Genomic DNA, 15,885 nt, shown 5'->3' with positions numbered 1-15,885 from the left:
CACCTTTCCTATGATGACATAGTGATAAACCTGTACTAAGTGTTAGGGTAAGCAATGCTTTTAATGACTCTTATACTTTGGAAATCCAAGTGGAGTATGGCAGGATACTCTTAATAAGAGGTCACCTATGTGAGTGTGAAGTGGGCCGCTTCTATGAGATGACAAGGCTAAATCTCTAGAGCACTCAAAGAATTACCAGGCGCGTCCAGGGCCGAAATGGACACAACATATAGAACCGACTGTGTTGAAAAGAGCTGTGTGAGTATTATTGTCTTGGTTTATACAAAAGCTGAACAGTTCAAGACATCATGTTCACTGGTTAGCGAATAAACCCGATAATACTTCACTATGGAAGGTTCAAAGCCAAAAGCTACCTATCCTGATGCAGTAACTTTTTGTTGTACTCTCGATCAAGTCTGCATTTCATATGCATTTTCAGCCAATTCATTCATGTGGGGGATTGTTGGTAATTTCATGATTTTGACATGAATATTTTATTAATTTTGAGCTAAGTTTTAAGTGGGGCCCACACATTATTAATAATGGTTTAATGGTGGAATCAATTTAGCTCAAAGTATACTTTATTGTCATATATTCACTTAATCAAATTCATGAAGAGAAGTGAATGATAATTGGCTCTAAAGTGGGTATCATGGCAATGGGAAATAAAGGAAAGTAAGTTTAGTACCATATTGGATATTTGAGAAATGTTAGTATGGTATATAAGCAACAAACTTCCTATGGGCTTTGGGCCCCAAAAGGGGTACCTATTTTGTGGGTAAAGGTTACTATGCAACCTAACACACACACACGCGCGCCGCCCGGCCCGGCTCGGCTCGGTTCGGTTCGCACGCACGGGAAGCTCGAATCTTGCAGAAAGGTGGTGGCCAAGTTTGGATTCGGCGAGGGAGGAGAGCAGAAGGAGAGCAGGGACGACAGCGGTGAGTGACGATAGGGAACGGCAAAAAAGAGCAGCAGCGACAATTGTTGTAGCGGCAACAACGTGATGGTTAGAGGGAAAGTGCTAGGGCAAGATAGGGAAAAAGAGAGGGGAGAAGAGAGGATGGGAAAAGAGCAAAGGGAGAGGAAGAAGAGAGGACAAAAGAGAAGGGAGAAGAGAGGTGGGGAAAGGAGCAATTGGAAAAGAAGAAGTGAGGGGAAAAGAGTGAGGAAAACTTCACCAGCAGCCGGCGAGGGAGAAGATCTCCTTTGATGGAGAGGGAAGACCCTGGGCCAAAAGCCACCTCTTCAATATTTGCTGTGGAATAAGAAAGATGATTAGTCCTTTCGACCTTCTCACGTTTTTCACCGTTCACCAAATCCAGATGGCTGCTGGAATAAGCAACGAACATAGAAAACTGACCTTGTTACTTTTATTATTGTTTTTACTGTTAGTCTTTTTATACGTCTTTTCATTTTCGTAACGATAGTTTATTTGGGTTTCTTTACCATTTACTTAATGCGATTTTAATATTTTGAAAAGTTAATGTAATCCTATTTTATTAAAAATAGGTGTTCTAGTCATTCTATAGTTAAGTTAGCCTAATGGTCTGTTTAAATTATATTTCTCTCTCAATTAATTGGATAGGGTGTGGCTTAGTATTGTTAACCAAATAGAGGGCTTATTTGTAAATAATGAAAAGAGAAGGCGATTTGTAACCTATAATCAAATTATAGGGTGTTATTTGTAATGTTTCTATATTATTCCGTCCAATGATTCAACTGAAACGATAGGACTTTTCAGAAGAATCTCCAATAACTTCCCCATCTCCATCTCCTTCTCCTTCGTCTTTCTCCTCTCGATCAAATCCAGACTCTAACCCTAATCTTAACTCTAAGATCTCAGATCGAAACCCTAGCGATCTCTCTCCGTCCGCAAGGATGTTCAACTACCAGAAGAACGGGGACATCGAGTCGGGTTCCCGGTTCCTGTATCCGATGATGACCGAGAGCCCGGAACTCCGGTGGGCGTTCATCCGCAAGATCTACATCATCCTAACCTTCCAGGTCGCGATGACTGCTGCCGTCGCCGCCGTTGTCGTCTCCGTCCGCCCCATCTCCCACTTCTTCGTCTCCAGCAGCGCCGGCCTGGGGCTCTACATCTTTCTCCTCATCCTCCCCTTCATCAGTGATGACTCGACCTTTCTTCTCTAGATTTTTTAAAAACATCTTTGTTATTTATTCTGGTCGGATTTGTGCAGTTTTGTGCCCCTTGTATTACTATCACCAGCAGCATCCGGTGAATCTGATTCTGCTTGGATTGTTTACTCTGGCGATTAGCTTCGCGGTTGGGATGTCGTGCGCGTTTACCAGCGGTAAGATTTTGATCTCAATTTGCTTTTCAAATTGTTGTGCATAACTTATTAACTCGTATCAAATTACTGAATTAGGGTAACCCATTATTATTACATTTCTCTTTCGCTAAAGTGTAATTAAGGACAAATTGAGATGACTTGTATGAAACCACAACCAAAAATGATGTTGGTCATGACATAATGAATGAGAGATTGAAGAAAATTTCCAATGTCAGCAAAAGGTGTTAGGAACGATGATGACAAGGAAAGGCATAGACCTCGTCCCTAATGTCATAGAATTGCATCTCCAAACACCATTGTGAACAGTCTACTAGACTGCCATGGAGGACAGGATTGGTGAGAGAGAGGATGTCATGAGGTGGGATGTTTGTATATGTTTTACTATGAGATTGAGGGATAATGGGTTGTTGAGTATTTGTAGGTGGTATTTCTTGCTACCCTAGTATACTAATTTCTGAACAGTAAATGTGAATTGATGCAAACACAGAGTAGTTCCAAATTAACTTTTTCATTAGCTATGTGAGATAGTCGATAAAAGAAATATTATTTAGAAAGCTACTCTTTTCATATTCTAGAGAAATGGTGTATTTGTGAAACTATATGTAGGACATGCTACAGAAGTTGGTTAGTATAATGGGAGCCCAACATAATTCAGTTTTCATGGGCACACTTCATTGGTTTGAGTCATTGTCAAAGTGATTAAATAAATGAAGAATGTCATTTTCTTTTGGGTTTAAAATGCTTTTGCTTAATGTTTATCCTTGCAAATGTTCTCCTTTATGTTAACAATATTGAATTCTGTATAGTTCATCCCACACTACAAATGGTTGACAAGGATATTTTCTGCTTTGAAGTTGTCAACATGAAGAGAAATTTTACGCTAGGTTATTAAGAAAGTCTAACTTTATTTATCAGGCATAGAAGCATTTTAGCATCAGGTGGAAGAGATCCTTTATATTCCGGAACTGGTTGACTTCTACATCCTTGTTCATTTGGTCCTATACTGTGTTTTACATAAAGGTACCTTGAGTTGCTAAGTCAAATAGGAACAGAGGAGGGGTTAATAGCTCTTTTTTATTTCTAATTTCCCAGGAATAGATAAAAGTAGTTAGTGTATGGCAGATAAAAATTATGATCGCTAGGTATGCAGTGAATACAGCTGATCAGCAACAAGTGAACATTTGTCTGGAATTCTGCTGCTGATGAGTTGTATATATCTTCTCATGCTTCTGCATAGAGGAAACTGTTTTCTGTAAGCCATTACATCTGTTCTTTTCTCTCCTGTTGTTTTATTCATGCATGTCTTTGAATTTGTTTATTTTGTATCTATGTATAAACAGAAGTTGTAGAAAAGTCATATAATTATTCAAACTTGTCCTTATGGGTATTTGTTACACCAAATTTCCAGCATGGGATTTATATATTTTTCAGAGAGTTCTTGATTTTTGGATGGTTAATACTAACAGGCAAGGTCATTCTGGAAGCTGCAATTTTAACCACAGTGGTGGTGGTTAGCCTTACTCTCTACACATTCTGGGCTGCTAGAAGAGGTCATGATTTCAATTTCCTTGGTCCCTTCCTTTTTGCTGCTGTCATGGTATTGCTGGTTTTTTCCCTCATCCAGGTACGACAGACCTAGTGCCGCACTTCATTGGATTCCGCTAATTGTCTACTTCTATTATTAAGCATATATACCCATTCACTTTGCAGATTTTTTTTCCACTGGGAAAGATATCTCTCATGATATATGGTGGATTAGCGGCGCTTATATTCTCTGGCTACATCATATATGACACAGACAACTTGATAAAGCGTTACACGTATGATGAGTACATTTGGGCAGCGGTTGCCCTTTATCTGGATATCATCAACCTCTTCCTTTCTCTGCTTACTCTATTACGGGCAGCTGATAGTTGAAACAGCATAGTTTTGGCTGATCAGTTATACATTGCACTTTAAACAATAAGTTGGTCTTTATTGGAACTGAAGTTGTGTATATTTGAATCCTAAGAAGAATAAATGTAGCCTTTTGTCACAAAAAAAGAAGTATAAATGTATAGGCATTTGTTTTTGTGTGCCATTTACTGAATTCAAATGCAAGCCTGAAAAAAATATATATTATATTAGTATGTAGAGTTCCTTTTTTCCGCGTTTATCATTTCATATGCAATTTGTACTTCATGCTGAGATTAGAGAAAAGCTCTGATGATATATGCGAAGGGGACAATTCGGAAAACGGATGTATATTTATGCCTATTCCTGTTTTCCATCACTCGTATATTCCTGTTGCAATTTATTGGGAAGAAACCATCGCTTTTGCGGAGGACAAACGGAATAAGTACGCAATCCAAAGGGCACGCATTGTTAGCATATCCATTATAACCAAAATGCTCTTTTCTTCATTAAATTATCTTCCACTTCTTTCATTATAATCGACGTATTAAATCATGAGACCACAAGCGACAGAGATGGTAGATTTGAACAACTCAAGCCTTTCAAATCATTTGAAAAAAGAAGTCTTTTAAAAAAAAAATTCTTTCAAAGAAGATTATAGCATTTTGGTCATTATAAATATTTCCTTCCTTGGTGTTAATTACTGCTTACCGATTGAGATCTTAGGATCCTTATTATCAATAAAAAAAAGTTACAAGGAATCCTAGATATAAATTGCATTTAAACTAAGAAAAAGCAACTGAAAGGAATAATAATAATAATAATAATAATAATAATAATAATAATAATAATAATAATAATAATAATAATAAATCTTTGGGCTAGTACTTTCTTTTGGGGCTCTATGAGGATAGGACCAGACCAGTTCGGTACTCAACCGAAAGATCCAAGTTAAAAATAGAAACCCCGCGCCCCTGTTTCCCGCGACCGCCCATTCGCGTTGCATCCTCTTCCTCTCCGTTCTCCAACCCCACCTCCAAGAATCGCCCACAGTAAACCCTAGAAATCCCCAGAAATGACGAAACACCACCACAGATTCGACCTCGAGTCCGCCAATGGCAGAGCGGGGTCGCTCTACCCTGACATGATCGAGAGCCCTCAGCTCCGTTGGGCCTTCATCCGCAAGGTCTACTGCATCGTCTCGCTACAGATTCTGACCACAGCCGGCGTCTCCGCCGCCGTCAACTTCGTCCCTCCGATTCTCCAGTTCTTCCACTCCAACACCCCTGGCTCCTTGGCCGTCTTCATCTTGCTCATCATCTTGCCTCTGCTCGGTAAAAGATGGATTCTTTTCTCTTTCCTCATGAATTTTGGTTAAATCTAGGATTCTGATATATTCTTATGCAGTTATGATACCGATGATATATTTTCAAGAGTCGCATCCGATAAATTTGCTTCTTCTTGGGTTGTTCACGGTCTGCATCAGCTTCGCGATTGGGTTAGCGTGCATTTCTACGAGCGGTAAGGAGAGAGAGAGAGAGAGAGAGAGATCTTGCTTTAAGAAATTATAGGATCTCTATCTTGCATGATTAATTTTTATGCTTGATTGTGATATTTGGTTACAGATGAAATTGTCGATGAGTTCTAAGATTAAATGAGAAACTAATATAAATAAAAGTCTTAGGATTTTTTTTTCCTTCGTATTAAAGATTGATAGAATATTTTTTAGCATATAATTAATTAAAATGAATGTCAAGATACTACATATAAATTCATTTCACTCATTGAAAAGAATATGTAGTTTTTTTAAAATATAGGAAGCCAAACAGCGCCCCTGCTCTAATATTTATTGAATTAAATTACATGATTTGACATTCTAGTGTAGATTTCCTTACCTTGGTATTAGATATAATGGTTCCATTTGATGCAACCTGTGTATCTGAATGCTGTTGATCATTGAGATGGGAATCATTCCAAGAAATAATAGCGTAGGTATTATTTGTTTTCAGCAAAAGATGTTTCGAGGGAAGAATGTGTGACTGACTACAAGTTGTTTCTCTTCTCTTTTGTTATTGGATTTCATCAACTATGATGAAGATATATTAAGAAAAAATTTCATGATATTAGATCTTTTTGAAGGTCAATTGCTTCCCTGTGTGTCTGGATGTCATAAAACAAACTGAACAGTTGCACTGGAAGAGTTATTTGATGAGCAAAATTTATATATCTAGACATGCATATTCGTTGCCTTTGCTTAGAAAGAACCTTTTCTGTTATCTATAATTCTACTTGTCTTGTTTGTTTATACTTGGTCTCTTATCTTATTTGGCTTGAGTTGGATGATTGGATACGCTACTAGTTGCTAACACGACAGTTATTTCCATATCTTCTTTGGCTTGAGTTGGATGATTGGATATACAATAGATGGGCCATCTTAAATTCATGGATATAGCTTGTCCTTTTGACCTCATCAAGAAAACCATTGGCATACATCATTTCTCTGCTTGTTCCACAGTAATGCATGTGACTTAAAGTTATAATGCTTCAACATTAATTACTGCTTGCCTGCTTGCAGATACCCGCAGCTTTGAATAATATAACTAGCATTCTAGCCTAATGATCTCAGGCATGATGTTTCGACTTTTGAACAGGGAAAGTTATACTGGAAGCAGCAGTGTTAACCTTCGGGGTTGTCGTGGGTCTCACTCTCTACACATTCTGGGCAGCCAAACGAGGCCATGATTTCAACTTCCTGGGACCATTCTTGTTTGCCAGCCTTCTAGTCTTGGTGATGTTTTGTATCCTCCAGGTTACCATCCGATCCTAGCCTGCTCTGCACTCTCTAAAAGGATTTAGCTCATTTCAATTATTGTCGTTTTGGCTGCAGATTTTTATTCCTATGGGGAAGATAACAAAAACAATCTACGGTTGCCTCGCTGCGATTGTGTTCTCTGGCTACATCATCTACGACACTGATAACCTGATCAAGCGCCACACGTATGACCAATACGTCGCTGCCGCCATCTCTTTGTATCTCGACATTGTCAACCTGTTCATGGCTCTGCTGACTGCCTTCAGTGCTTCAGATTCTTAATCCCTGATGTAACTTCTAACTACATCCACTAGCTCCTTGATTTCAAATTAAACGCATACAAGTACTAACCTACAATTAGTAGTATACTAATTTGTTATACATTACTTAGGAAGGATGAAAGGATGAACCTTGTAAGATTGTCACACTGTGATGTAATAAAAGAGGGAAATTATTGATATCTATTTGTTAATGCTTACTGTTCCTGTGATTCTTTTTTTCTTTAGTCAAAGATTCTTCCCTACAAGAACAATGGAGCTGAATATAGTCTTTTCTTCTCTCCCTTTTTCTTTTTATCGGATGTATGACCTGACCCCAGTTCAAATAGATATAGGGCCTGGGATAATATTAAAAAAGTTGAGATTTAGTATAAAATAAGAATTTATTTCAGGATTAAAAAATTTATCTCAATTTTTATTAAGGCATTTGGTTGCAAAATAAAATAAAAAAGCTGGAATACAAATATGGAATAAGATAGTAGTTTGATGAGATATAAAATTATTAAATTAACTTTATTACTCCTTTTTTATTTTAATATAAATAATTATTTATTATTTTTTAAAAAGATTGTATATATATATATAATTTTACAATTTTAGTTAAAAATTTATTCAACTTAATCCACTGTAATTTGCACAGTATAGGTATCCTAATTTCTAGCGAAATGATATCCAAATTTCCCTTTTAACTGAAAAAACAAAAAGCATTCGGATAGGTATAGTTTATCCGGTTTCCTTATTCCATTTTTTCCTCTCCTGATTGGCAAAAGAGTTTAAAATAACAAGGGTTTATTAAAATCCCCTTTGTCCTAACATACCAAACGGGGCGATGGAGAAGAAAAATTAATGAAAATAAAACAAGTTGATTGATCTAATATATCACCCCTTTCTCTTTTTACAAATGAGAGATGGAACTCACTTCACCACACATCTCTTTCATTACAAACATTCTTGTCTAGGCTCTTAAATTCTTGTGGGTCATATGCATGCCCGCGCGCCCTATTCTTTTCCAATCTTACAGCTAGAGACGGTCTGATCTTGATCAGCTTCCCTGGCGTCGGCAGCCTCTTTATCAGTCACGCGTGCTTCCTCTCACCGACGATGTGGAGTAGACGACACACTCCTTGAGTCCACATCTCATACTCTTTCTGGCTTCTGCATTCGAACTCGATCACCCGCCGCTCCGCCGTCCTCAGCCCAAAGTACCGCCGCTGATCGCCGCCTTCTAGTAGATGTCGGCCTGGCCAAGGTAAAACATCCTTGCATACCTCTATCACCGCACCTGTAACAAATGTTTCAAGAACTAAGTTAGCACTCTTAAGCCCTATATATGCTTCTCTAATGGAAGTAATTTCTTTCACTGCATCATTTTTGACATACTCTTCTTCTTCTTAGTGATGGTTCCAGCAACATGCTTGCTCTTCATCTTAAGCATCACCTACACAGTGAAAACAAAATTTAAACATGGCGGAAGGTTGACGAGATAATTAAATTCATGAAACTTCTTTTAGGCCCACAAATTACCTGACCCGTGCGGTTAATATACACCGAGACAACCTTCCAATGAAGAGCACCTACAGATACAAATAGAAGAATGTACTCTAAATCTTGTCTTCTTATTCTTATATGAGAGAAGAGGGTCCACTGTCGAATACCTTTGCGTGTACGCTTGAGCAACTCAGTTCCACGAGCGAGTAGCTCCTGGCTACAGAGACTTAGAAAATTCTCCTCCTCAGGGACCAGCTCATCACTAAAACTACTGCCATTGCTGTCTACTTCCTTCGTCTGCTTGCATTGCCTATGCTTGTGATGAGCTCCCTCTCCTCCCTTCTCCACTGGAATTACTGCGGCAATGTTCCACACCTCCTTCAATGCCCTCGCCTTTAATGTCGCTGCCCCTCGTAATGCTACAAATTTGAAGACCGTAACAATTATAATACGGCATAATAATAGCAATTGGGTTCATTGGAAATTTGGAATGGAAAAGTTATAGTTACCAGTGGCAGCAGCTGCTGTGATAGTGATTATATCTCCCGGCGTCTTGGCGTTGACCGCCGATGCGACGACCGCCGTCAGGTGTTCGCGTTCAGCCCCCATGGACTCGGCTGCCTCGACACACTGCGCGGCCACGAGCGTTGCGGCCGACGCGACCGCCATGTCAATGCGGGCGGCGCGGTCATCCTTGGTCGATCCTGAGTTGGCAGCTGTGGCGGCGGCGATAGCCGCCACAGCAGCAGCCACGCCAGCCACCGAGACTGCAGCGTGGAGCTGGGCATTGTGGGCCCTAGTCTCCTCTTTCTTCTTCTCTCTCCTGTCTTTGAGCCATCTTCCAACTGTCTTACTGCTGCCTCTATATGGCTGCGGCTTCGGTGTATTAGTAGCCCTGGAATACTGCTCAGAATCCACACCAAGTGGTCTAGATCGGTTATTTTGTAAATACTAAGACATGACATGTATATATATATATATTGATCTCTTATCTGCCATGATATTATCATAACCAAAATTTCGTTCGTACTATCTTTTGAAAGAAAAAAGAAAAGTTAAGACCAAAGTAAGAGACCAGAGTGCAGACAGCTGTGCTGAGCTTTGCTCGGAGAGCTACCAGACAAAGTACGGATAGCCAAGGAGGACTTATTCCAAGTAGTGTGAAATGTAATAGAAGGTTGAAGGGTACTTCGGGAACTTTGGTGGGGGCAATCTCTGGACTAAAGTTTTGTCCCATTATACACCCGGTTACTAAATAAACCAAAGCATGAGATTCTTGAGATAAAAGAGAAGGATTATAACTAGCAATGACCGTAGCCGAGAGAGAGCTAAAGAAAGAACCTTTTCCCCAGTTTGCTACTTTGCTCACAGGGCTCGGAATAGGATAGGTCACTCACGGAGCCATTTTGGGCCGAAAAATTGATCGAAAATTGCTCCCTATTTGTGCGAAAAATGACACTCGAGGACTATGAGTGGACCAAGCAATGATCCAAAGCACGCAAACTCTCGAGGGAAATAAAGTCGATAATAAAGAGCACAGTCATTTAATTACACGCCTGGTGATGGATATATGTCAGTTAATTTATCGAAAGAAGAGAAAGCCATCTCTCTGCAAAAGCCATCTCTGTCTTTGTCTCTCTGTTTCTTTTTCTCTCTCTATCTCTCTGTAGACAATTCACTCAGAGGAAGGCTGAGAGCTTGGTCGCTTTGTCTTCAGCCTCTCCAGCTTGCAGAGAGTTTGACGTCTTCCCGGCATATAGAATTGAACAGTGGACAAGTAAAAGAAACAAAGAAGGTAGCTACTGTAGCCTTTAAAGAGAGGAAGTTAGAGATGACCTTGATGTCGTCGAGTTGGGAAGGTGAAACTGGAGGGCTATCAGAGAGAGATCCTCCACCATTTAATGGCCCACTGCTGTGGGAGAGACGTCCAGATGCGAGAGGAGATACTTCCTGTTCACATAACAACAGAGCATAAGAAATAAACCTAAAGAAGAAGAAGAAGGGAAAGCTAATCTACTCTAGTTTAGTATGGTTATTGCTGCAATTTGAAAGAGACCCAGAAAAAAAGAGAGTAAAGCTTTGAGATTTTAATAAGAAAGAGGAAACAGAGACAGAGAGCATCCATAAATAAATTATATTTCGAGTATTCCTTGGTTTCTTCCGCACTTTGCGAGAAATAAGTCAGAAGGAGAGACAAGAAGAGGCTCTCAAACACGGAAATTAGAAGGAAAACAAACAAATCGAGAAGTACAGTAGCAATTACCAAATTTTAAGGTAAAAATACCCAAAAGTTAGAGTTACCAAAATACCCAACACCCAACTCACCGACTGAGACATGATCCTCTCCATGACGAGCTGCGAGGTGGCCGACGACGCAAAGGAGAAGGGATTCCCGGCGACCACGGCGGCGTCGCCCGAGTCGTCCACCTCGCCAGCGGCGTCCTCGGGGATCACCCCGGCGGCGGGCGGCGGGAGCGGAGGAACGAGTGCCTTAGAGACCTCGAGAGCGGAGGCGCTCCAGGAGCGGGAGAGGAACTCCATTGGGTCGCGCGGGCCCTCCGGCAGCCGGAGCACGGTGGTCGGAACGGCTTCCGGCCGCCATGGATCAGTTGGGTCGTCCATCGATTAGCGTTTGTTTGGGTCGAAGAATGGGGTTGGATTTGGGAGTTTTAATGGCGAGAGAGAGAGAGGAGTGAGAGCTGGGAGTTGTCTCTTCTTACCTATAAGGCTTGTTAGTTTCTTTCTCTCTTTTTGTTCTTTCTATGGGAAACACCGGAAATGGGCTTGGCAGGTAGAAGAGAACACGGTGATGGAGGAGGGTAGAATGGGGAAACTGAGAGGTGTTGGTGGATGGTTTTGTAAAAGAAGTCTAATTAGTGAGATAAAAAGATTAAATTAGAGTAGGTTTAATTACTGGGATGAATAGTAACGTTGGTTGAGTAGGTTTGACCAATTGCATGTGGGCTTCGGTAAATAGGCTCAACTTGCCTATATTGTCCCACCAAATTAAAATATCTAAAAAATAGGGGGTAAATTTTAGAAAATTGTATCCATAGACTGCCTGGAATTATATTGCAAATCGTTCACCTTCTTTTTTCCTATCATGCAAATTTATCATGTTATATGAGAACCTAAAAGTTATTAAAGAGGAGTAATTTTAATCTTCTACAATTTAACACAGAACAAGGTGTAAAGATATCTGGGAATATGGAAACTTGGAATCACTGAAATCTTGGCAGGACCCATTAGGGCAAACTCCCACCCCCTGTTTCATCAAAGACTCCATTTTCCAAAATAGTACCAAAAGATTAATCTCCATTCCCAATAACAGAAGCCAACATTGGTGTAAGTGCCCATTATAATTTATAAACACAACCATCACAACCCAATCAATCAATTTTATCAAACTCATAGGTTGAAATTATAACCTCACCCCCCTCCTACTTAGTATTTAGTAGGATCCTATAAAATACCTACAGTTGTTTTTCCTCAATCCATCTAGTTTAAGGAGAAGGCGAGAGATCTAAAAGTGCCACGTGGGATGAGAAACGTGGCATCCCAATGGTGTCCCTTGTTTGGTCCCCGTTGTCCAAAAGTGAGGGCATGAAGGTATACTATTTATTATCTTAATCTTGGGAGATTAGAGATGGTTGGTTAAGTTGACACAGTGGTAATGATAGCGGTTAGTGGGAATAAGACAATGAGGTTTGTTTGAGCATGCCTACCTGCATGCATTGCATGCGACGTCATCATCTCACCACTTCGTTTCTCCCGCACAACCGACCTCGTCTGAGTAAACACTAAAAGAGAAGACTCACCACCACCACCACCACCACCACCACCACCACCAACCAGCCTTTATTACTTTCTAGTTGTTTTTTACCTTTTAACCCATGATTCAGTTGCCCCTCCTCTCATACGTATATTCTCTTTTATTCTTTTATAAATTTCTTTTTATACCTCCTCATCATCTACTATATTAGTATGGCTGAGGCTCTCGCCTTGAAAGAAACTCTGCTCTCAGTTCATCCCAGGGGTCGGCTCCCTCTCCTCGGTTCTCCTCATCAGCGTCTTCTTCAATCGAGTCCACTAAGCACTTTGGACTGTGATTACCATGACTGAAGAAATTCGCTTGCTCACCTCGCACTTCCCTGTTTGTCAGATGGTTCTATGGCTTCTGGTTGTAGTTGGTGCACATAGTGGAGGTTCTAGCACATAATATACACTACTACTTCAGAATAGGGATTAGAAAGAAGTTTTCATATATATATATATATATATATATATATATATATATATATATATATATATATATATATATATATATATATATATATTACCTCCATTATGTGTTTATTTTTAGTTTGCATTAAACCATATTAAAAGATTATATACTACTTGGAATATTTTCTAAATACAAAGATTGTTCATAGCGTTTAATAATAAGCTATTTATTATAGATCAGTAGCTGGATCTTACCGGTTTATCCAAGTTGGTTATGGATTCAATTGTCTATATAACGTATAGACTGATGATTAATTAAAAGCAAAGATATCATTAGTATTTCATTAAAATAAATATAAGAATTCAACTATAGGGTAATTAAAGGATACTGTGTAAACCGTAATAATAGAACATAAATACCACAATTACTAATTCATCTGAGTGCTTGATCTCCACCGTAAGATCACAACTGGGTCATATGCTATAATCATGAGACTACTTTAAACGCACTACGATTCTAATAAAGGACCAGAAATTTTCTTTTTTACACCACTTTTTAAAGTGATAAGGGAAGGTAAAGGATTTGACTTGGTTATGTCTATTGCTTGCTCAACCTGATGTCACCCCACCTCCACAATTATTGCTCGAAATACTACTAGTTGAGCCTAATATTAATAATAAGTTCATAAGTAGAAATAACACACCATATTTTTAGCTATATTACAAACAAAATCCTTTGTTAAATTACACTCTTACATATTGCCATACTCTGATCTAAGTTTAACTTAACAAGCATAAGGAGGATCCTATTTATAATATATATAATTTTCTCCAACTTACAAGTAAAACAAATAGTAAGAATAAGGGATCTGTGGGTAGTTAGTTATTGGTAACTGAAATGGCAGCAGCACCAAGCAAAAGCTGCAACTTGATGTCCTTCAGATACCCAACCTCATCAAAAGCCAAGAAGACTAAAAATTTTTCATATCAGCCCCTGTGATATCAATCCCTGGGAGTTGGCCCTCACTGTCTCAAAGATGTGATTGGGGGCTAAGTGGAGGTTTGCTTCCATTGCACCCTTTTCACCATTGATGAGAATGGAATTTAGGTGAGTGGGGATTCTGCCAAGTGATCAGTTGCATTAAGAGAGTGAAGAGAGAAAGAGAGAAGCAAATAGAAGTACCCAATCACCTGAAATGGATGTACACCTTCAAATGTTGAAAAGGATATATCAAACAGCATGCGCAAATGTCTGGGCTAATCTTTTTTTCTTCTTCTTCTTTTTCAAAAGTAAAATCTATAACAAATTCGGCGAAATGGCCAGAGGATGAATCATTGATCTAAAAATAATAATAATAATTATATATATATATATATATATACTGCTAGAATAGGGAATAGGGACCATCTCAATAGTAGCTAAATATATTTACTTCAGAAGTATCTCCAAAGATTCAAAGCTCGGGATCAGCAGTGAGTTCCAGAGGCATCAAAACTCGACAGTGGCCAAATCAACTCAGAGTACTAGCCTTGTTTAATTGATAGATAATCTCGAGAAGAGTTATCGCTAACTTGGTGGTAGTGTTCCATCAAGATGTGTGGCTTTCAAATCCGATCTTGAAAAGTGTAGACAGGAACAAGATGGGCTTCTAAACTACCAATTACCAAACTCCATGTAACTCACAGTGAATGGTCTGGATGAGAACCTGATGCAAATACAATGGAGAAGAAATGAGTAACATCCAAACAGGTCAGAATCCAATCATCCGATATTGACCTCTTTCATCTTTACATCGTTATTTTTTTTAGGCAAAGCAAGTGGCTTCATAGTTTCAAAACTATTCAACCATAAGCAACAACGCCGGATCCACCCAGAGAAAGCTGAGTAATGGTGTAAGCCTCGTAGTTCACCAAATCAAGTATACGGAAAGCAAATAAAATGACTAGATAAAGAAGTCAGTGGCCTTCCTGCAAACCTCCACTAGTAGCTGAAGCAGTGGTACTGACAACTACTGCTATTACTACTAAGCCTAGAGTTTGGAGCTCTGTGGGCCTTTTACTTATTAGGTAGGGGTGAACAAAAAGAGGCGTACCGAGAAATAAAAGAGGGAGATACTCCTCTTCTTCACACAGTGGGATCCCACTGCTTAAAGAACACCGTTACGGGTCACGAGCATGGCATGAACAGGACTAAATTTGGGATCCTACCGATCTGGAGAATGAACTGGTGGGATAGCAACTGCTACTACTATAGCCAGACAGATGGAACGTAAGGGTCAATGTGTACTACTGTGAGGTAACTGCATATAGATTCTAAAAATATATTATTAGATCTCACTGTTAACCTAAACACTTCCAGTTATTTTTCAGATTAATAATAAACTAGACACAGAAGTTAATCTCCTTAGTTGAATATATGGAACCTTTCGCAATCTAGCTATGTGATCATCAAACTAGGAAGGTCGAGTCAATTAACTGAAAAATCTAGTACACAAATCGGTTATTATGACCTTTTTTTTTTTAATCTGTTTCACAACGCTTGTTGGCGTAGAACAAGGACAGTTTGTATGAAGGTGATCCAGAGTATTGTAAAGGATCATCATAGACTCATTAGTAGCTTAGTACAAACTATAGAGGAGGGGCCGCTAATAAAAGACCAAATATCCCATACACGTGTATGCAACCTCCTCCCATACCGATCAGCAAATTAATGCAGGCGGCATGTTGCAATCAATAACAGCTGGTACGCGGCAGCAGTAAATTCATACATGGCCCCATATATACATTAAGAGTCATAGACGATGCATTTGGGATGATCAATGCTTACAAGAATTAACACGATTAGCAGCACACCGACTGTACTAGTGGAGTGAGA

General features: G+C 39.4%; 3 protein-coding genes across 3 annotated transcripts; 2 read left to right on the top strand and 1 right to left on the bottom strand.

Annotated features, from left to right (window-relative positions):
• Positions 1–1,722: 1,722 nt before the first annotated feature.
• On the top strand, positions 1,723–4,441 carry LOC140759758 (protein LIFEGUARD 2-like). Its single transcript, XM_073096406.1, has 4 exons — positions 1,723–2,128; positions 2,202–2,315; positions 3,782–3,939; positions 4,026–4,441. The coding sequence occupies exons 1-4, from the start codon at positions 1,882–1,884 to the stop codon at positions 4,230–4,232; spliced, it is 726 nt and encodes a 241-aa protein (XP_072952507.1). The 5' UTR covers positions 1,723–1,881; the 3' UTR covers positions 4,233–4,441.
• Positions 4,442–5,202: 761 nt separating this feature from the next.
• Positions 5,203–7,470, top strand: LOC140759346 (protein LIFEGUARD 2-like). The gene is made up of 4 exons (XM_073095882.1): positions 5,203–5,542; positions 5,616–5,729; positions 6,860–7,017; positions 7,096–7,470. Exons 1-4 carry the CDS (start codon positions 5,284–5,286, stop codon positions 7,300–7,302), a joined length of 738 nt encoding a protein of 245 aa, XP_072951983.1. The 5' UTR covers positions 5,203–5,283; the 3' UTR covers positions 7,303–7,470.
• Positions 7,471–8,038: 568 nt separating this feature from the next.
• On the bottom strand, positions 8,039–11,496 carry LOC140759772 (VAN3-binding protein-like). The gene is made up of 7 exons (XM_073096420.1): positions 11,112–11,496; positions 10,623–10,736; positions 9,296–9,689; positions 8,954–9,205; positions 8,823–8,872; positions 8,679–8,736; positions 8,039–8,580 (listed from the first exon to the last, which is right to left on the bottom strand). Exons 1-7 carry the CDS (start codon positions 11,406–11,408, stop codon positions 8,375–8,377), a joined length of 1,371 nt encoding a protein of 456 aa, XP_072952521.1. The 5' UTR covers positions 11,409–11,496; the 3' UTR covers positions 8,039–8,374.
• Positions 11,497–15,885: the final 4,389 nt, after the last annotated feature.

Source organism: Typha angustifolia, chromosome 4 (genome assembly GCF_048772165.1).
Source record: "Typha angustifolia cultivar Huaian chromosome 4, ASM4877216v1, whole genome shotgun sequence".
Classification (NCBI taxonomy): domain Eukaryota; kingdom Viridiplantae; phylum Streptophyta; class Magnoliopsida; order Poales; family Typhaceae; genus Typha; species Typha angustifolia.
Note: the sequence above shows the minus strand (reverse complement) of the source record. Positions and strands in the feature narration are given on the sequence as shown.